Raw genomic sequence first — 22771 nt, 5'->3', positions numbered from 1 at the left:
CTATGCTTGATTTATGTTTCCCTTCCCTACCCATCATTCTTCCTTTTTGTTTCCTTCCCTATTATGTTTGAAAAAACAATAAAACATTGAAATATAGTACATTTAGCATAATTAACCATATAAATAACTACTATTTACAGGCAGTCATTAAAAGTACTTACGTAGAAGATATTCAGCACTGTCGTGATCGTAATCTGTATCTTCTGGGAAATGATTTATTTTTGCGCACACCCCTCTTTTTTGGCCTAAGTAGGAGTGAAATCATATAAATTATTACACGTTTGAAAATACGATAAAAACAATAAGCTCAAACAATGTAATAGTCTAGTTAATATACAATATAGTTGTTGCTTTTGCGTGGAAAATGTCAGCAAGGGTAAAGTAAGAACTTTGCCTTCATTGACTCCAAAGGGCAGCATTTTGCCAGATTAACAGCCCTTCGCAGCACTTTCCCATCTCAAGTGAGGGGGGGGGGGGGGGTCACTTTTTGCCTCAGGCAGGAATAAAGGCTTTCAGTGATGATTATTTGTTATTACATATATTGAACAATAATAAAAACATTTGCATCTCAGAAGCATTGAAATGGGTACTCTGGATATTTTATAGCCTATCCTTAGGATAGATCATCAATATTACATCGGTGGGAGTCCAACTCCCAGAAACCCTACTGATCAGCTGACTGAAGGGGTCACGTCGACCTAAATCACAACCTCTTCAATGTGTACCAGGCACAGTGCCATACACTTCCGTAGTAGCTGTGCCTGAGACTGCAGCTCAGTCTCATTCACTTGAATGGGACCGAAACTGTCATCCCAGGCATAGAAACTACCGCTGTGCTTGGTAAGCTATGAAGAGGCCACGACACCTTCAGTCAGCTGATCGGCAGGAGTGCCGGGAGTTGGACCCCAATCGATCTAATATTGATGACCTGTCCTAAGGATAGGCCATCAACATATAATGCCTGGGGAACCCCTTTAACTGATAGCCTTAGCAGATCCTCTGAACAAACTGGGAGAACTACAGTTTCCTTCAATAACATTAGTGCAGCCTCATCTAGAATATGCAGTTCAGTTCTAGGCTCCAGTTCATAGAAAGGATGACCTGGAGTTGGAAAAAATGCAAAGAAGAGTAACGAAGCTAATAAGGGGTATGGAGAATCTAAGTTATGAGGAAAGATTAAAAGAATTAAACCTATTTAGCCTTGAAAAAAGACGACTAAGGGGGGACATGATTAAAGAGACTCTGTCACCACATTATAAGTGCCCTATCTCCTACATAAGGAGATGGACGCTGTAATGTAGGTGACAATAATGCTTTTTATTTCGAAAAACGATCTATTTTAAACCACTTTATGAGTAATTTTTAGCTTTATGCTAATGCCCAAGTGCCACTGCACTGGCGATATAGTTATATCGTTATGTGCAGCTGTACAGTATGTACACAAACACTAACATTACTGTAGTGTCCTGATGATGAATATACATCACTACCAGCCTGGACGTGATGTTTATTCAGAATCCTGACACTTCTGAATCTTTTCTGTGAGATTCCAGCAAGGCTAGCGTAATCTCGCGAGATTACGATGTAACCTGTCATTTCAAACGAGATTACGCTTGCCTTGCAGGAATCTCACAGAAAAGATTCAGAAGTGTCAGGATTCTGAATAAACGTTCAATAGAAATGGATGCCTGCCGGCAAAATAGGCCCTTTTTATAAACTATAAGTGAGGTAAAATAACAAAATGTTATTATGCTATTGAAGCAAAAGACACACTACATAGAAATTAAAAGATTCATGTCCACTGCTAACATTGACCAGCGTAGTGTAATGTGTAACGGTGAAGGGATACGGAGTGTCAGCGGCTGCAGCACACTGCACTCAGACCAAGGTTCAATATCAGAAGTCAGCAGTTAACAAGTATTAAAATTTCAGGAAAGCCCCCCCGACATGTTTCACTGCAGATGCAGCGTCTTCAGGGGTATCGGGGCTAATGACGGTGCACCGCGGATTTCTCTGCATTAAATACACGGGAGATTGGCTGCAGCTGTGACCTCGTTCGGGTGGCCGGCCAATAGAAGTCAGAGCTGACGGTCGAGCCTCCACATCCAGGATGGACATAAGAAGGAACGAATAGCAAGTACAGTACAGGGCAGCCAATAAAGTGTAGTCTGGTGGCGCATGCGTAATGGCCCACTACGGGGAAACAGAATATCGCAGTCAGGAGAGGAGTACCACTGAGCGCATGCGCAGAAATCGGCATTTGTGTGCCGGAAGAAATCAAGCTTTGACAGCTGTAAGGAGAGTAAACATGACCCTCCATAAGGGCAGTAGTGTCTAAGATACAAATGCGGACTGGACATTCCAGCAGAGATCGCAAATAGATAGGAGGATGCATGTTTAGTACTGACGTCGTTTAGATAGAATTATTACGATTATGTCAATAGTGACACGTATCAGTGAAGACAGCAACTATCAACAAAAGAGAAAAACCGTAGAAATAGCCATCAAAAAGAAGTAGTTATACGTGTCATTAGTCATAGACAAAATTAATTATACTATAAAGAGGTAGGGAATGATGGGAGGAGGTAGGTAAGTTCTATTCACTGCTAATCAAGCAATGTTAAGAAATATCAACCTAATAAGTATTAGCGTGTTTCCATAAGGAAAAAACACTTATCATGGCTGGCCACCAATGGGTGATCAGACTTTGTCAATGACATGTTCGTAATGGTAAAATAGTAGGACTATAGTGGGTGATAAACACCAAATGTCCAAAAGGTCTGAGAAACGCCGCAAAGGTGAACCCCTCATGACACGTATAACTACTTCTTTTTGATGGCTATTTCTACGGTTTTTCTCTTTTGTTGATAGTTGCTGTCTCCACTGATATGTGTCACTATTGACATAATCGTAATAATTCTATCTAAACGACGTCAGTACTAAACATGCATCCTCCTATCTATTTGCGATCTCTGCTGGAATGTCCAGTCCGCATTTGTATCTTAGACACTACTGCCCTTATGGAGGGTCATGTTTACTCTCCTTACAGCTGTCAAAGCTTGATTTCTTCCACAAATGCCAATTTCTGTGCATGCACTCAGCGGGACTCCTCTCCTGACTGCGATATTCTGTTTCCCCGTAGTGGGCCATTACGCATGCGCCACCAGACTACACTTTATTGGCTGCCCTGTACTGTACTTGCTATTCGTTCCTTCTTATGTCCATCCTGGATGTGGAGGCTCGACCGCCAGCTCTCACTTCTATTGGCTGGCCACCCGAACGAGGTCACAGCTGCAGCCAATCTCCCGTGTATTTAATGCAGAGAAATCCGCGGCGCACCGTCATTAGCCCCGATACCCCTGAAGACGCTGCATCTGCAGTGAAACATGTCGGGGGGGCTTTCCTGAAATTTTAATATTTGTTAACTGCTGACTTCTGATATTGAACCTTGGTCTGAGTGCAGTATGCTGCAGCCGCTGACACTCTGTATCCCTTCACCGTTACACATTACACTACGCTGGTCACTGTTAGCAGTGGACATGAATCTTTTAATTTCTATGTAGTGTGTCTTTTGCTTCAATAGCATAATAACATTTTGTTATTTTACCTCACTTATAGTTGATAAAAAGGGCCTATTTTGCCAGCAGGCATCCATTTCCATTGAACGTTAATTTGCCCGCCAACTATTTGGGTCTTGCTCTCCATTGTTTGATTCTGAATAAACATCACATCCAGGCTGGTAGTGATGTAAATTCATTATCAGGACACTGTAGTAATGTTAGGGCTTGTGTATGTAGCTGCACATAACGATATAACTATATCGCTAGTGCAGTGTAAATGAATGGAGAGAAGTGCATGACGCTGATTGGTCAGCGTTATACACTCCTCTGTACAACGCCCACTTGGTCTAAAGTAAAACACGCCCAGTTGGGCATTAAGAAACTCATTAGCATAAAGCTAAAAATCGCTCATAAAGTGGTTTAAAATAGATTGTTTTTCTAAATAAAAAGCACTGCTGTCACCTACATTATAGTGCCGATCTCCTGATATAGGAGATAGGCCACTTATAATGTGGTGACAGAGCCTCTTTAACTTATATAAATATATGAATGGCACATACAAAAAATATGGTGAAATCCTGTTCCATGTAAAACCCCCTCAAAAAACGAGGGGGCACTCCCTCCGTCTGGAAAAAAAGGTTCAATCTGCAGAGGCGACAAGCCTTCTTTACTGTGAATCTATGGAATAGTCACCGCAGGAACTGGTCACAGTAGCTTCAGTAGATGGCTTTAAAAAGGGCTTAGATAATTTCCTAGAATGAAAAAAGTGCAGAAATGTTTCCCTTCCCTTTTTGCATCCCTTGGTTGAACTTGATGGACATTTGTATTTTTTCAACCGTACTAACTATGTAACATGGGAAGGGAAGCGTTAACTGATTTTAACATATTTCTTGCTCAGAGCTGCACTTGTTATTTTTTCAGAGGTTTGACAATTTTATCTCATATACCCATGGCGATACACAGACCAATGGTTGATAAATTAGGCTATATAATAATCCCAGTTACTGTTTACACTGCTTGTGAATTACTTACAAAATATCCAGGATGCAGGGTTACACAGTTTTTTTTAAGCTGTCTTTTTGGTTTGAAATGTCTTAAAGTAGGTCTTAGACATTTATGACATATCCAGAGTATAAAGCATAAATGTCTGTTTGTTATGGATTCCACCTCAGGGACCCTTCACACTGTCCCGCCTTGTGAGGTCGCCTCACCAGACGGGACAGGAGTTTGGGGGATCTTCGTTCTGGAGTTTCAGACGTGGGACCCGCATCTATCAGACATTTTCCATATGCCATAAATATATAAGTACCCCTTTAACACATTTATGTTAATATTACTTTGGATACAAATTACAGAGATATCTTGATTTATTAATGAGTTTCAATGGATTAGGTGATGTTACCCATTCACAGATTTGAAATATAAACCTTAAAATGTACCAGTTGTTATTTATTTTGCATGAGTCAGTAGTACATGTGAATATATATATATATATATATATATATATATATATATATATATATATATATATATATAAATGTGTTATATATCTTATTAGGGCAAAACTGAATATTTTATTACTTTCCAGCAGCCTGCAATTCTTCTTTTACTGCCTTCAAGATGTCTGTAAATATTCCTCATTCACTAAAAGAAATCTGATTTGTGTAATCCACTAAATGAAGCAGGGGCAAGCTACAACGGTGAGACAGGATATATTCACATTTTCATTATTCATTTTCATTTTTTTGCTTCGTCTTAGGTCAGCAGTGCCGGATCCGTTCCTTAATGGACACTAACGATGCCCGACGAACCCCATTGACTATGGGGCTTGTTGGGTTTCCATCATGGTGTTTATACTATAACCGGACAAAATGGAATGCTGCTCTATTTCGTCTGTGTTTTTTTTTTTAATGGAAATCTAGGACGGAGGCTGCTAATAGAACCTCCAATGCAGATTTGAGCACAACTGAGGGTATGTTCACACGCAGTGTTTTCAGGCGTATTTCGGGGCGTTTACGTCTCGAAAAACACCTGAAAAAATGGAAGCTGAACGCATACAAATATCTGCCCATTAAAATCAATGAGAAAAACAGCATTTAGATGAAACAGGGCATCTTTCTACGCCTCTGTTTCAAAAAACGGAGCGTAAAAAGACGCTCCGTAAAGTAGCATGTCACTTCTTAAGGCGTTTTTTTGGAGCTGATTTTCCATTGAACACTATGAAAAACACCTCATAAAATGCCTCATAAAACGCCTGAAAAGAAGCCTCAAAAGAAGCTCCAAATTTCATTTTCAGCTTCAAAAACGCCTGAAAATCAGAGGCTGTTTTCTTTGAAATCAGCTCCGTATTTTCAGACGTTTTTTGTTAAGCGTGTGAACATACCCTTAGGCTGGGTTCACATGAGCATGTTAAGTCCGTAATGGACGAAACTTATTTCGGCCGCAAGTCCTGGACCGAACACACTGCAGGGAGCCGAGCTCCTAGTATCATAGTTATGTACGATGCTAGGAGTCCCTGCCTCGCTGCAGGACTACTGTCCCGTACTGTAATCATGTTTTCAGTACGGGACAGTAGTTCCACGGAGAGGCAGGGACTCCTAGCGTCGTACATAACTATGCAGTGTGTTCGGCCCGGGACTTGCGGCCGAAATACGTTCCATCCATTACGGACGAAACATGCTCGTGTGAACCCAGCCTTAAACTCAAGGATCGCGTTGCAGCCTCTGTGTGTGAACCTAAAGCTGTGAGAGGGGAGAGGGAACAGCAAGAGCCTGGCAGCTGATTAGTCAGAGCTTACAGCACAGCTCTTCAACTCCACACCAGAAAAAGGCAATTTAGCATAGTTAGGCCTCATTTACACGAGCGTGTGCATTTTGCGCACGTAAAAAACGCAGAGTTTTGCGTGCGCAAAAGGCACTTGACAGCTCCGTGTGTCATCCGTGTATGATGCGCGGCTGCGTGATTTTCGCGCAGCCGCCATCATAGAGATGAGGCTAGCCGACGTCAGTCACTGTCCATGGTGCTGAAAGAGTTAACTGATCGGCAGTAACTCTTTCAGCACCCTCGACAGTGCATTCCGATCACCATATCGAGTAACCTGTTTAAAAAAAAAGAGGTTCGTACTTACCGAGAACTTCCCGGCCGTTGCCTTGGTGACCCGTCCTTGGTGACGCGTCCTTGGTGACGCGCCTCTCTTGACATCTGGCCCCACCTCCCTGGATGACGCGGCAGTCCATGTGACCGCTGCAGCCTGTGCTTGGCTTGTGATTGGCTGCAGCTGTCACTTGGACTGAATTGTCATCCCGGGAGGTCAGACTGGAGGAAGAAGCCGGGAGTTATCGGTAAGTCAGAACTTTTTTTTTTTTTTACACGTTCATGTATATTGGAATCGGAAGTCACTGTCCAGGGTGCTGAACCAGTTTAACTCTTTCAGCACCCTGCACAGTGACTGTCTCCTGCCGGGTTCGGTCAAAACGAGTTCGGCCGAACACGGTAAAGTTCGGTTCGGTCATCTGTAAGACACTCCGTTCGGATGTTTGTAAACAGAAAAGCACGTGGTGCTTTTCTGTTTACATTCAGTTTGACAGCTCTTGCGCGAATCACGCAGTTCGCACGGAAGTGCTTCCGTGCGACCTTCGTGGTTTTCACGCACCCATAGACTTCAATGGGTGAGTGATGCGCGAAAAACGCAGATTTATAGAACATGTCGTGAGTTTTTTTCAGCGCACTCACGCTCAGCAAAACTGTCTGCATGCCCCCATAGAGTAATATAGGTGCATACGACACGCGTGAAAAGCACGCGCGTCGCACGCGCGTACATTACGCTCGTGTAAATGAGGCCTTACGGTAGATTTACACAAGCCAGATTTGTTGCAGGAATTTCTACGACTATCCCATTCATCTGAATGGGGCTTGCAGAAATACATGTGCTTGCCGTCCAAAAAAAAATTTATTCAGATCAAATAAACTGATTTCCAGTCGCAGACATTTCTGCAGTAAGTCTACCGCATGTGGAACCACCCTTAAAGGACTTGTCCAGGATTAAAAAAAGTTAGTTTTTTTTCCAAAAACAGCGTCACACCTGCCCATGGGCTGTGTCTAGTATTGCACCTCTCTCCCATTCAAGTAAATTGGGATGAACTGCAATACAAGCCAATAAACAGGCGTGGTACTGTTTCTGGGAAAACTTGTGTGCATGTTACAGTATTGCCGTTATTTTACCATGACTCGTGTGCAACCAAATGTCGCATTGGAACCCATAGCCTTATAGAAAGAAAATTGACAATTACAGAGATAATTCAAAGTTAGGCCTGATTTACACGAGCGTGTGCGTTTTGCGCGCGCAAAAAACGCTGCGTTTTGCGCGCGCAAAAGGCATTTGACAGCTCCGTGTGTCATCCGTGTATGATGCGCGGCTGCGTGATTTTCGCGCAGCCGCCATCATAGAGATGAGGCTAGTCGACGCCCGTCACTGTCCAAGGTGCTGAAAGAGCTAACTGATCGGCAGTAACTCTTTCAGCACCCTCGACAGTGAGTTCCGAGCACAATATACACCAACCTGTGAATCAAAAAAAGACGTTCATACTTACCATGAACTTCCTGCTTCCTCCAGTCCGGTCTCCCGGCCGTTGCCTTGGTGACGCGTCCCTCTCTTGTCATCCGGCCCCACCTCCCAGGATGACGCGGCAGTCCATGAGACCGCTGCAGCCTGTGATTGGCTGCAGGCTGTGCTTGGCCTGTGATTGGCTGCAGCTGTCACTTGGACTGAATTGTCATCCCGGGAGGTCGAACTGGAGGAAGAAGCCGGGAGTTATCGGTAAGTCAGAACCTCTTGTTTTTTTTACACGTATATGTATATTGTGATCGGAAGTCACTGTCCATGGTGCTGAACCAGTTTAACTCTTTCAGCACCGTGGACAGTGACTGTCTCCTGCCGTCGCGTACCCGAACATTTTTTGCCGGGTTCGGTCAAAACGAGTTCGGCCGAACCCGGTGAAGTTCGGTGCGCTCATCTCTAATTTGACACTCCGTTTGGATGTTTGTAAACAGAAAAGCACGTGGTGCTTTTCTGTTTACATTCATCCTTTTGACAGCTCTTGCGCGAATCACGCAGTTCGCACGGAAGTGCTTCCATGCGGCATGCGTGGTTTTCACGCACCCATTGACTTCAATGGGTGCGTGATGCGCGAAAAACGGACGATTATAGAACATGTCGTGAGTTTTACGCAATGCACTCGCGCTGCGTAAAAATTCACGCATCGTCTACACTGCCCCATAGACTAATATAGGTGCGTACGACACGCGTGAAAAGCACGCGCGTCGCACGCGCGTATATTACGCTCGTGTAAATGAGGCCTTAAGGTAAAGACTCAAAATGTGCGGTTTACACACAACATTTCTGGCTGCACTACATCTAAAACACAACTACAACTGCCTAATGAGGGATTTGGATTTACGAAGTTAAATTAATCAGAATTCTGTATCAATTTGCGCAAAATAAAATGGTGTACATGCCATGGGCCACTCTTTTTGCTAGACCATTTTGAAAGGTGTGTAGAAATGGAGGAATGGCGGGGAATGGCTTAGAGGAGTTTTAAAATACACCAAATTGTGCCAAATTGTTATTTCAAAATATTGGTTTAAAGTAAGCCAAGCAAGAGGTGGTATAAGAAAGAGAAAAGTGTCTAACATGTCTAGCAAAATGCGCCAAATTTATCTTACAGCATGTGCCACTGCAATTATTTGGTCCAGCTTCTACCTGCCCCGTCTAGTTTTAACCCTTTCACGCCGCAGCCCTTTTTCAGATTTTTATTTTCGTTTTTCCCTCCCCACCTTCCAAAGGCCATAACGCCTTTATTTTTCCGTCGATATAGTACTAGGGCTTGATTTTTGCGGGACAAGTTGTAGTTTTACGTAACACCATTTATGTTGCCGTATAATGTACTAGGAAACGGGGAAAAAATTATTTGTGGGGTAGAAAATGAAAAAAACAGCGATTCCGCCATGGTTTTTTGCGCGCCATTTTTACGGAATTCACTGTACAATTAAAACAACATGTTAATTTTATTCTATGGGTCAATACGATTTCGCCGATACCAAATATGTGTAGTTTCTTCTATATTTTACTACTTTTACAAGTAAAAACCTAAGTGTAAAAAAGAAAATTTATTTTGTTTCGCCAAATTCCGAGAGCCGTAACTTCTTTATTTTTCCATCGATTAAGTTTTATAAGGGCTTATTTTTTTGCGGGATGAGCTGTCGTTTTTAATAATACCATTTTGGTGTAAATGTGACGGTTTGATCACTTTTTATTTCATTTTTTGTGGGAGATTAGGTGACCAAAAAATAGAGATTCTGGCGTTTACAATTTTTTTTTTTTTTACAGCGTTCACCGTGCGGGTTAAATAGTGACATATTGTGATAGTTCAGACTTTTACGGATGCGGCGATACCAATTATGTTTACTTATTTAATTTTTTACTATGCTCTAGGAGGAAAATGGGAAAAGGGTTTTTTTTTGAACTTTTAATTTTTAATTTTTTTTTACACAAAAAAAACTAATTTATTTAACTCATTTTTAAATATTTTATTAGTCCCCAGTAGATCGCTTGCACGATATACTGCAATACTAATGTATTGCAGTATATCGTGATTCTGAAAGTCTCCCATGAAGCCCTGCCGGAGGCAGAGCTTCATAGGAGTACCAAGATGGCGGACCTGGGGTACTTCATCAGACCCCCAGGCAGTCGTGTGAACCAACGGCTCCCTTCGATCTCGCTGTGGGGGGGCCGTTGAGACGTTACAGGGGGTCGCCCCCCTGTTTTTAGTAATTTAAATGCCGCGATCTCTATTGAACGCAGCATTTAACGGGTTAAATCCCGCTCGTAACCCCGAAGTTTCGGCTGTAACACACAGCCGACACACTCGCTCTATGGAGCGGACTCAGCCCGTGAGCCCGCTCCATAATCCCCCACCCGGCGTGCGCCGTATATATATACGGCGGATGTCGGGAAGGGGTTAAGCAGTCTAATAAAGTATTAATAAATTTCCCCTCGGTATCTGTAGTCAATGGTAAGGAAAGAGAGTGTGAGCAGCACAGCAGAACAAGAGAAACCTCCAGGGCCCAGATGGGTGCCGACCTCCAGGGATCTGACTTTGTACATCCCACAATGTCCGAACAAGAAGTAGAAAAGAGAGGCAGCACTCCAAACAGATGTCGTCAGAAAAGTGGATTTATTCTCCCATCAGTGCAGTAAACAGTGCAACGTTTCAGCTGCTCAATACAGCCTCAATGCATGCTGGACAAAGGCTGAAACGTTGCAGTGTTTACTGCACTGATGGGAGAATAAATCCACTTTTCTGATGACATCTGTTTGGAGTGCTGCCTCTTTTTTCTACTTCTTGTGTAGTCAATGGTAGTTACTCAAACACAGAGAACCATCCCTGATATAGACAGGAAGTAGCAAGATGGTGCCTGAGTCTCGCACAAGCCAGATGTTTATACACACATGGTGGTATCTGAAGAAGCAGTGGCTATTTCACAAGAATTCCAAAAATGATCCCTTTTTGGGTGTTTATACACACACGGAGGTAGAGGCAATGCTTTGTTAACAAGTGGTGCAAAACCGCCACAACTACTTGTGACAGTGATAGAGTGCCTGATCGTCCTGGAAAGTGAAGAAGCAATGGCTTTATACAAATGTATATTTGAAAAAAATTGGCACTTGGACACAAACTGATGTATAACTGCTTGACTTAGGTATATGCAAAACAATGAGTGATGTCATGTTCATGACGTCTGTATCAGCAGGCAGCGGCACGCCTTCAGCACCAAGATTTAAATTAAAATCTATTTATTTGAAAAAAAAATTTCACTTGGACACAGACTGAAGTATAACGGCTCTATATAAATGCTTGACGCAGAACAATACGCCAATTTTTGGTCACACTATTAGATATATGTAAAACAATGAGTGCTGTCATATCCGTGGCATCTGTATCAGCAGGCAGTGGCACGATATCTGCATCAAGTTTAAAATTAAATTCAAATCTATGTATTTGAAAAAAAATTGTCACTTGGACATAGACTGAAGTATAATGGCGCCATATAAATGCTTGACACAGAATACGCCAATCTTTGGTGGCACTATTTAATATTTTGTGAATGATGTGACGAAGATTGGTGATTCACAAATTATTGTAAGAATTGAATAGCTGCAGCAGCACAATGAAAGGCATTATGGAGAAGCCCACTCCAACCACCGCTCAAATTCATGTGATCACTCTTCTCTGACTTTTTAAGCGATTCGTACAGGACAAATCCCAAAAGTTTCAGATTTGAGAAAATTTGTAACAAATTTGATTTCTGTAGAATTGATTGGCTTATCTCTAGTCATCATTGCAGAAGTGATACCATACTTCAGAATTCTAATGGAGTTGAGTGTTACTATTGTTCTATTTGTGGAAATAGAGTTGTGAAAAAACGAGTCATTAAACTAACAACTCATGATCTGTGAGGAAAAGCTGTGATTCAAAAGCAAATACTGGACAGATTTGAAACACTTGGAACTTTGGCTCAACTGTTGAGTTTGTAAAGAAAGCTATGTTTAGTGTACTCTATATTGCATGGAAGGCAAAAAGGACATAGGTCCCCAACCTTGTGTACCTTGTGAGTCCCATTCAACTTTGAGTGGTGGTCGTGAGCCACATTAAAAAAAAAAGAAACAATTTAAACGTTGAGAAATCATGAAATTGAAAACATTTGCAGATATTTTAGTATGAAATTTAACACACTGGCACTATACCATGCAATTTGGCATTTTAGGGGATATATGTCTGCAATATTGTCAGTGAGGATGTCGTTTTGTAACCAGTGTATATGGTCATAACTCATAACCTATGGCGAGCTACAAAGCTAGGGATCGCTTTTTCAATTCACAGCAAGCAAAACAAAGATAATTTCATCTTTTAACAAATAAACGTATGTATATTTCCTTTTTATGATACCACATTATCCATTTTCGACTATAGGGTCAGGTATAGATAAGTAGGCAGTGCAATGGTAAGGGAGTGCAATTCATGAATTAAAAAAATATGAAAAATATTGCTCTGCCTCTCCAATTGGACACTTAATTTACATATGATGTCAGGGCTTAAAAGCTATATATCTTAGCCACTACCTACACTAGCCGTCAGCGCAGTGAAAGTGAATGGAGTAGGCGGGCACAGCTGATGACCTTACTTACCGGAGTCTTTCTGCTTCACCAGACATATTTATTTTTTTCATTTTAATGTCTCAACCAGTGTTTATTATACTACAGGGGGTTACTTTAAATCTGGAGTATGTATTTTAAATAATAATACTAGTGATTGGTGTGGAAAGGAGGTGACAGAGGGCAATTAAATAAATGATTGTCTATTCGATAACTATCATGCTGAACTTCAGACACCAGGTGGTAGAGCACATTTTGAAACTCCTGCCTTAGTCACAAAGAGAGGTTGACTGACCGCTGAAGGTCACCTTTGGGTCTAAAGTGACATCATGCAAAATGTTTGTAAACTGAATAAACAGTAACATTCTTGTAAGGGTATGTGCACACACACTAATTACGTCCGTAATTGACGGACGTATTTCGGCCGCAAGTCCCGGACCGAACTCAGTGCAGGGAGCCGGGCTCCTAGCATCATACTTATGTACGATGCTAGGAGTCCCTGCCTCTCCGTGGAACTACTGTCCCGTACTGAAAACATGATTACAGTACGGGACAGTTGTCCTGCAGAGAGGCAGGGACTCCTAGCATCGTATATAACTATGATGCCAGGAGCCCGGCTCCCTGCACTGTGTTCGGTCCGGTACTTGCGGCCGAAATACGTCCGTAAATTACGGACGTAATTAGTGTGTGTGCACATACCCTTATAGTTAGACAGGACAGCCATAGGCTGCTTTACATTACAGAATACTTTCAATCCAATTTACAGTCTACTGTAGCAAATAACAAGAGTTTTCTAATGGGAATTTGGCTTTTCTGCATCTGCCATGTTATATCTTTGGATTATTGCAGCTGCTAATGGGAGTAATTCAATTATTAACAATGTATTTAAAATTGCAGTTGACACCGCTCTCTAATATATTTTATGCAAAGTTCTGCTGACCTGGAGATATAATTTAATATTTAGTGTTATAATCACATATTAAAAGTAACATAAAGGGGTAAACCAAACTGTAATATACTTAGCTTAGTAATTTTTTTTACTGCTCCTGCATCACCAGTACCCACCTATCCCCAGTTCTTTCTGCTTGCCATCTATATGCGATAACTTGACATCCATCACAGCCAATTGAGGTCTGTGATATGACATAACATCTATCCATGACATCATGGACATTACTTCATCGCATATGGAGGCAAAAAGAACGGACCATTGTCAGCTGAGAGCGGGTCCTGAGTGACCGTTGATGTGATTAATATTAGCTGGATCCTGTGTGTCAAAGACACACAGGAGCCACTGTTAGCCGAGCCGACAGTTCAGCTGAACTGACAGAATCGACTGCGAGAGAATGATACAGTTTCTATGTACACAGGAGAAAAGTAAAAAAAATATAAATAATAAGTCAATGTGAAAATTTCTTAAAACACATAACATATTAATTTCATTAAAAAAAAATATTTTCCAAAGCTGTACATACTCTGTAAGGCTAAATCTCTGCTCCAGCACATGCTGATTGGGTATGTCCACCATTGAGCATTGTGTTACCGCTGATATATAGATAACATCTACATTAAATGAGTAACTTTGTAAGTACATTCCATGCCTTATTTTGCACTGCTCCTTAGGTACAGCCTGTATTATATCCCAGAGTTGTATTCAGAATTCTTCTGGTTGCTATTGGAAACAACCAACAGATATGTCACTCGTGTAATAGATTAAACTTGACGTTGAGCCAGTGAGGGTATGTTCACACGATAGCAGGCTTTTACGGCTGAAATGACAGCCTGTTTTCAGAAGAAAACAGCTGCGTCGTTTCAGCCGTAAATGCTCCTCCTCGTAATATACGAGGCGTCTCTGACGCTCGTATATCTTGAGCTGCTCTTCATTGAGTTCAATTAAGAACGACTCAAATTACGTTGCAAAGAAGTGCCCTGCACTTCTTTGCCGAGGCAGTCAATTTACGCGTCGTCGTTTGACAGCTGTCAAGCGACGACGCGTAAATTACAGGTCGTCTGCACAATACGTCGGCAAACCCATTCAGATGAATGGGCAGATGTTTGCCGACGTATTGTAGCCCTATTTTCAGACGTAAAACGAGGCATAATACACCTCGTTTACGTCTGAAAATAGGTCGTGTGAACCCAGCCTAAGGAATACAGGGATATTTTGAGCTCTGAAACCTGCTGAATTGCTAATATCGTTCTGGACAAGAATTTAGACTATAACACGATAACTAATGCAATGTAGTTACAAAGTTACTCAATATTTTATGTGAACTGTGAAAGAGAGTTCATAGGTGAACTTACACATTAATATATGTAACATAACACTCGTGTTTAGCAGGAGAACATTGATGTTTGAGAGTTTAAGATAGTAATAAAAAAAAAAAATTCTCCATGATTTTCTCCAGGGGGCTTTAAAGTTTTTTTTTTAATGGTGTGAGATAATGGAGTTTGAGGCTCTGTGGCACAGAATCTGTAGATGGGCGATACATACTCCAACATAAAGCGACTTGATAACAGGCTTTATATACATATATACTGTATATATGACCTATCAATACTATAATGTGGACTTTTTTTTAAATGGACCATAAATGTTAAACATTATTGAAACAAAATAACATCTAAAATGCTTTCATTCATTTCAATCAGTTAGAAAATATATAAAAGTCCCCAAGTTGCAGAACACATTAAGATGCTAAGAATACTACCTTCCAAACAGCAAATTCTCCAGAGGCCAGAATGCGTCAACCCTCCAGGGTCCTTCTTATCTTTCTGTGGCGTTTCCTCACTTGATATATTAGTGGTATTGCAAATGAAGGCCCTGGCATATAGCCAGTAATCTGTTCCTATTGCGATTGTCATGAGTCCGAATGCAGCAAAAGCTCCTACCGTGGTCAGAAGGATCTGAACCCCTTTCTCACACCACACCATTCTGCCTTCATTCCACCTCTTCCACGACTCCAGGGTGACAGGTTGGGGTTTTCCAATTCACACAAGAATTAATTTTGAGTAGAAGAAGCTGTTTCTTCTTCTTTGGTAAAGTTTGTGCTCGATGGTGGATATTACCTTCTTCTGGCCTTCTTTTTTCCTTTGGAATTCAATGTCAGCAGGAGCTCAAATGCTTTTGCCAAAGGACAAGAGAAGCCACTGAATTGCTCAGGACTATCTTTGCAAAAAGCCTCAAGTTTTTTTCCATTGACTGTCTAGTCTCAGATCCGTATGTTTCAGTGTGAAATGTTAAGGGATTCCTCTTGCATCACTCGGACCTGTCAATACATAGAGACAAAGATATTACTTTTCACCCCCACCAGTAAAAATAACCATTAAAGGCTATGTACACCTTTGGAAAGATTTATATTTTTTTAATTAATATGTTGTGTTTTTAAGCAATTTTTTAATTTACTTTTATTCAAAAATGTTTTTTACTTCTATTGATCCTGTACATAAAAGCTGTCTCATTCTCTCTCAGCCGATTCCGTCAGATCATCTGAGCTAACGGCTTGGCTGAGAGCGGGTCCTGCATGCCACTGACACACAGGAGCTAGCTGATATTGATCACATCTAAGCTGAACTGACACACTCAACTGAGGGAGAATGATACAGCGTCTATGTATACAGGATACATAGAAGCTGTATCGTAAATGTAAACAATTTTTTAATGAAGGTCAATTTTAAAATAGCATAACATATTAATTAAAGAAAAATCCTTTAAAGGTGTTCATAACCTTTAACTTCAAGTTATTCATTATTCAGAAATAAAATAGAAAACACAAATTTAACAGAAAATGACATAGCAGCTATGAGTGCTTTTCTGCTCCTCATGATTCAAGTATTCCCAAACACAAAGAAATTCACTTACTTGTACCCATACAGTAGGTACCCATATGTTTCTCTTGTTTATAAATCTGGTTGCTGCAAGTAATGCCATCCGCTGAATTATTGTTAGGAAAACGCCTGTTCCCTTAAGATCACCATGACTACTGTTCTGGCTTCTGGGTGGTCCTGTTTTACTTATCCAACACTGAACTCTGCTAAGACAACCTGGGTCCTATGCAGCCAAGACCATCCCACCTTGTGGTCGGTTCTGGCGAAAACCTTAGAGTAGCCTTAGACTCTGTCAATCAGAGTTGTGACGGATTTGAGGTTGAAGATTTATTTGCACGCTCTCTGTCGGCAATCGCTCAACTTGCAATTCGATAACAATTATCTTTATGTGGTCACACATATGCAGTACTGTATCAGTCCATCTCTGTTTCCAGGGATTTCCTAAGCTACTGCTATTTAGTAATAGGGATTGCAGTTAATGCGGCACCACTATACAGCAGCCCACAGTTTAGGAGTGAAATATCCGTGGTATACATGGGGAGACATAATTTTGAAAAGACTATGTGGCCCAAGAACTATATCAGCAACTTTAGATAATAGAAAAATCCTTAGGTGGCCTTTCAATTTTTTTTATGAGTCTTCCAGAATCCTATTTGTTTGTTAAATATATTTTGATATCAAACATTTAAAGAGGCTCTGTCACCACATTATAAGTGGCCTATCTCCTACATAAGGAGATGGGCGCTGTAATGTAGATGACATCAGTGCTTTTTATTTAGAAAAACAATCTATTTTTACCACTTTATGAGCGATTTTTAGCTTTATGCTAATTAGTTTCTTAATGCCGAAGTGGGCGTGTTTTTACTTTAGACCAAGTGGGCGTTGTGCAGAGGACTGTAAGACGCTGACCAATCAGTGACCAATCAGCGTCATACACTTCTCTCCATTCATTTTCACTGCACTAGCGATATAGATATATCGTTATGTGCAGCTACATACACAAACACTAACATTACTGCAGTGTCCTGATAATGAATATACATTACCTCCAGCCAGGACGTGATGTGTATTCACAATCCTGACCACTTCTGAATCTTTTCTGTGAGATTTTCAGCAAGGCAAACGTAATCTCGTTTACATCGTAATCTCGCGAGATTACGTTTGCCTTGCTGGAAATCTCACAGAAAAGATTCAGACATGTCAGGATTGTGAATACACATCACGTCCTGGCTGGTGGTAATGTCTATTCATTATCAGGACACTGCAGTAATGTTATAGTGTGTGTATGTAGCTGCACATAACGATATAGCTATATCGCTAGTGCAGTGTAAATGAATTAAGAGAAGTGCATGACGCTGATTGGTCACTGATTGGTCAGCGTCATAAACTCCTCTGTACAACGCCCACTTGGTCTAAAGTAAAAACACGCCCACTTGGGCATTAAGAAACGAATTAGCATAAAGCTAAAAATCGCACATAAAGTGGTAAAAATAGATCGTTTTTCTAAATAAAAAGCACTGCTGTCACCTACATTACAGCACCGATCTCCTTATGTAGGAGATAGGGCACTTATAATGTGGTGACAGAGTCACTTTAATCAACAAAAATCCAAGTCATTCATATTAAGTGCAATGAAAAATGAATCACCAGCTCCAAATGTTGTTATACATCTCAAAACTTGTATTGCTCCTTCACCATCCTAGACTGATGGTTATAGATGTTAGGCCTCGTACATCAAAACTGTCTGACATAGAAACTAGCCTATTTTCCCATAGCAAGCAATCAGAGCAATGCCTTAATGTTTTAAACTTCTCAGAAAAATTTTGCTATGAACATCAAGGCTGCTTTTCTGTTAGGCTTGAAGCACATATGCAGATTTTGGTAACATTTTTTTGTTTTTTTTTAGACAAACACAGGAGTAGATACAAAGGATTTATAAGTCCTTCCCTTATACATTTGGATACAATTCTGTCTTTAACTTAAAAACATGTATAAAAAAAAAATACATGTGACTATATTTGTTAGAAATTTGTGATAGCTGATGCCAAGTAACAAAGCTGGATTTATTCATTTATTCACAGTAGTCCTGTGCTAATAGGCGGCCCATCTAGGGGAAGGGTACCTGATCAAGGGTGAATCTACATATAAAAACAATGAACAGTGTGCATTCATATGGTAATTATAGAGATTTATATGTGAATTAGGTTTTCACAGTGATAGGGAAATCAGAGGGGGATACCGTGTGAGGGACAAGAGAGAGGCTGCAGAGGGTGCTAAAAAGTTCTGCATTATCTTCTAAGAGCAGCCAAACATTTTAAAGGTTTTATTCCAGAATCAACAGGATATAAGATGGTAATAATTGTCTGATCGCTGGGGGCCCCACCAATCGCGAGCACGGGGGTCCTGAACCCCCAGATCCTCCTCACTACACCCCGGCCATGAGGAGAAGTTTGAATGGGTGGTGGTCGAGCATGCCCCAGATGCTCCATTCAATGTCTATGGGACTGACGGAAACAACTGGGCGCTGTACTTGGCTGTCTCATTCTCATAGACGTTGAATAGAACAGCTGCATGCTTGCTCGACCACCGCTCCATTTAATGTCCTCCTTACTGCGGTCGAGCAGTGAGCAGGAACAGGGAATTCGGGACCTTAGCAATCAGACAATGATCACTTAGGCTAGGTTCACACGAGCATGTTACGTCCGAAATAGACGGAACGTATTTCGTCCGCAAGTCCCGGACCGAACACACTGCAGGGAGCCGGGCTCCTAGCATCATAGTTACGTACGACGCTAGGTGTCCCTGCCTCTACATGAAACTACTGTCCCGTACTAAAAACATGATTACTGTACGGGACAGTTGTCCCGCAGCGAGGCAGGGACTCCAAGCATTGTACATAACTATGATGCTAGGAGCCCGGTGTAGCGTCCATGGCCGCGGGCCGTCGGGTTTACTCACCTCCCGACGCCCGCAGCCATGGATCCGTGAGCGCTGGTCCCCGTCTCCCTCCTTGGAGACGCCAGCTCTCACTTCCGCTCCATTCGGCTGTGTCCCGTAGGGTGCGCACGCATGCTCGCGCCCGGCCTTAAAGGGCCAGCGCGCGCTAATAGGAATTCGTCATCATCATTAACTACCACAATTTCCTGGTCTATAGGAAGGCCCCAGGCCTTCTAATCCTTGCCTGAGCGTTGTTAGTCTATCCCAGTCTGTCTCGCAAATGGTCCCTTAGTGTTTCCCGTTCCAGCAGTTACCCGTGCCCTGTTACCCGTTCCTGTAATCCGTATTGTTCCAGTTCCTGTGCCTACCAGCGTTGGAGTCGTGTCTTCTGCCACGTCCAGTGTCTTCTGCCACGTCCAGTGTCTCCTACCACGTCCAGTGTCTTCTGCCACGTCCAGTGTCGTCTGCCACATCCAGTGTCATCTGCTTCATCGCATACTGCCCGCCACGTATGGCGCCACCTGCCGCACCAGCCTCCATCCGTGCTGTAGCCACAGCCACCTTCCGGACTATTTCAGGTACCCAAGCATTACTGTCTGCCATTGACTTTTGCATAGACTGTGACCTGGTCAGCTGCCTCCCCGCTACAGCGGAGCGGCCTAGTGGGTCCACATACCCTGTGTCCGTGACAGTACGCTCAGGCTTGCCAGCCCAAGACCGCAGTCCAGAAGATTCAGACAGAGATGCATGACCTATGCACACGTCAGGATCAACTCCTTGAGGCGGTGAATTCTATCATGGTCCGCCTGGATCGACTCGCTATTCCACCTCCGGTTCTTCCTCTTGAAGCTGTTGCTGTGCCACTGCTCCTCCTGTTTGTCCCGGATCCACAGTTCCTCTGCCTCTTCCTCCTCGCTACGACGATGACCCCAGAGCATGTAGAGGATTTCTCAATCAATGCACGGTGCATTTTAGGCTACGGCCTCATCTTTTCCCCTCCGAGGAGGCCAAAGTGGCGTTTATTATCTCCCTCCTCGCTGGCAAGGCCCTCGCATGGGCGAACCCAATCTTGGAGCAACAAGGACCTGTATCCGCGGACCTAGCCTTGTTCCTGCAGTCCTTTCGTGCCTTGTTCGAGGAGCCGGGTCAAACATCCTCTGCCGCAGCCACTCTGTTGACCCTCAAGCAAGAAGGCTCCACTGTAGGGGAGTATGCTATCTCCTTCCGTACCCTAGCAGCCGAGCTGACATGGAACAATGAGGCACTGGTGGCGACCTTCTGGCAGGGACTGTCCTCTCACATCAAGGACGAACTGGCAGCCCGCGACCTTCCTTCTACCTTGGATGCCCTCATCCTGTTAGCCACCCGGGTTGATATGAGAATCCGGGAGCGCTCTCAAGAGGTTCGACAGGAGAGCCGGGTCCACAGACCAGCACCATCAGTCCAGAGACCACTATTGTCCACGCCTAGTGCGCTACCTGAAGAACCCATGCAGGTAGACAGAATCCGGTTATCTGAACAGGAGAAGCAGCGCAGACGCTCCTCTGGACTATGTATGTATTGTGGCCTCAAGGGTCATTTTGTGCGCCAATGTCCACAGAAACCGGGAAACTCCAGTACCTAGGGTTGATTGGAGAGGCAACTCTAGGTGGAACGTCTCCAAACGTTAAAACCTCTTCCAGATAATCGATTCCTGTGGCCATCGTCACCAGAGAGACATCACATCCTTCCTCCGCCTATCTTGACTCTGAAACGGCTGCTAATTTCATCCAGCAGGATCTAGTGGATCGGTTTCGTCTACCCACAGTCCGTCTGGAGAGACCCCTGGCTGTTGCCTCCGTGAATGGTCTACCATTGCCTGATCCGATCATGCTCATCACAGAGCCATTGACACTACGGGTCGGAGCTCTTCACTCTGAACAGATCACCTTCCTGGTACTACCCAAGGCTATCAATCCTATCCTGCTGGGTCTGCCATGGCTCCGTCTACACGCCCCGACACTTGACTGGAATTCTGGAGAGGTTCTTCAATGGGGTTCCAGATGCCATAGCCATTGCCTGTCACAAGTCCGTCCAGTTATGCCCCCTCTGCCTCAGTCACTTTCCGGTCTACCATCTCAGTATGCCAGTTTTGCGGATGTCTTTTGCAAACGAGAGGCTGAGACGTTGCCTCCTCATCGGAATTATGACTGTCCCATTGAATTGGTGCCCAATGCTTCTCTTTCCCGTGGACGAGTATATCCTCTCTCCTTGCCAGAGACTTTATCGATGTCAGCCTATATCAAGGAGAACTTGGAGAGGGGTTTTATTCGAAAATCTTCCTCCCCGGCCGGGGCAGGCTTCTTCTTAGTTAAAAAGAGAGATGGATCTCTTCGACCCTGCATTGACTACCTCTAACAAAGTGACTCACTCCAAGCCTGCCGGCCTGCTTCAACATCTGCCTGTACCCAGTGCCCACTGGCAGCACATCGCAATGGACTTCGTCACAGACCTTCTTCCCTCAGCAGGATGCAACACCATCTGGGTGGTGGTGGACTGGTTCTCTAAGATGGCACATTTTTTCCCGCTGACCGGCCTACCTTCTGCTCCCCGACTGGCGAGTCTCTTAATTCAGCACATTTTTCACTTGCATGGCTTGCCTCTTCACATTGTGTCTGACCGGGGGGTTCAGTTTACCTCTAAGTTCTGGAGAGCCCTCTGTAAACTCCTGGATGTGAGTTTGGACTTTTCCTCTGCCTATCACCCCCAATCCAATGGGCAAGTTGAGAGGATCAACCAGATCATGGAAAATTATCTCTGCCACTTCATCTCTTCACAGCACGATAACTGGGTACAGCTTCTTCCATGGGCCGAGTTTTCATACAACAACCACACAAGTGAGTCCACCACTTCCACTCCGTTTCACATCGTGTACAGTCAACATCCCAGAGTCCCTCTTCCTGTGTCGACTTCATCTCAGGTACCCGCTGCTGACTCTGCATATGGGGACTTCCTGCAAATCTGGCAACAGACCCGGTCCTCTATTTTGCTGGCAGTAGATCGCATGAAGCGAAAGGCAGATACTAAGAGAAGAGAGCCGCCTCAGTATCTTCCGGGGACTAAAGTCTGGCTGTCCTCTCGGAACATTCGCTTGAAGGTACCCTCATACAAGTTCGCCCCCAGGTTCCTTGGTCCTTTCGAGATTCTGCAAAAGATCAACCCTGTCTCCTATAAACTGCGGCTGCCTCCTACCCTC

General features: G+C 43.1%; 1 protein-coding gene across 1 annotated transcript in view; it reads right to left on the bottom strand.

The window, feature by feature from the left end:
- CACNG8 (calcium voltage-gated channel auxiliary subunit gamma 8) overlaps positions 1-22771 on the bottom strand; it is a 178245-nt gene that overhangs the window by 29905 nt on the left and 125569 nt on the right. Inside the window, exons 2-3 of the mRNA XM_075839973.1 lie at positions 15483-16040; positions 162-245 (exon numbers count right to left, since the gene is read on the bottom strand). Of these exons, the coding sequence (XP_075696088.1) occupies positions 162-245; positions 15483-15705 (307 nt within the window). The 5' untranslated portion in view covers positions 15706-16040. The remainder of the gene's footprint in view (positions 1-161; positions 246-15482; positions 16041-22771) is intronic.

Source organism: Rhinoderma darwinii, chromosome 10 (genome assembly GCF_050947455.1).
Source record: "Rhinoderma darwinii isolate aRhiDar2 chromosome 10, aRhiDar2.hap1, whole genome shotgun sequence".
Lineage (NCBI taxonomy): Eukaryota > Metazoa > Chordata > Amphibia > Anura > Rhinodermatidae > Rhinoderma > Rhinoderma darwinii.
The sequence above is the reverse complement of the archived record's forward strand: the minus strand, read 5'-3'. Positions and strand labels throughout refer to the sequence as shown.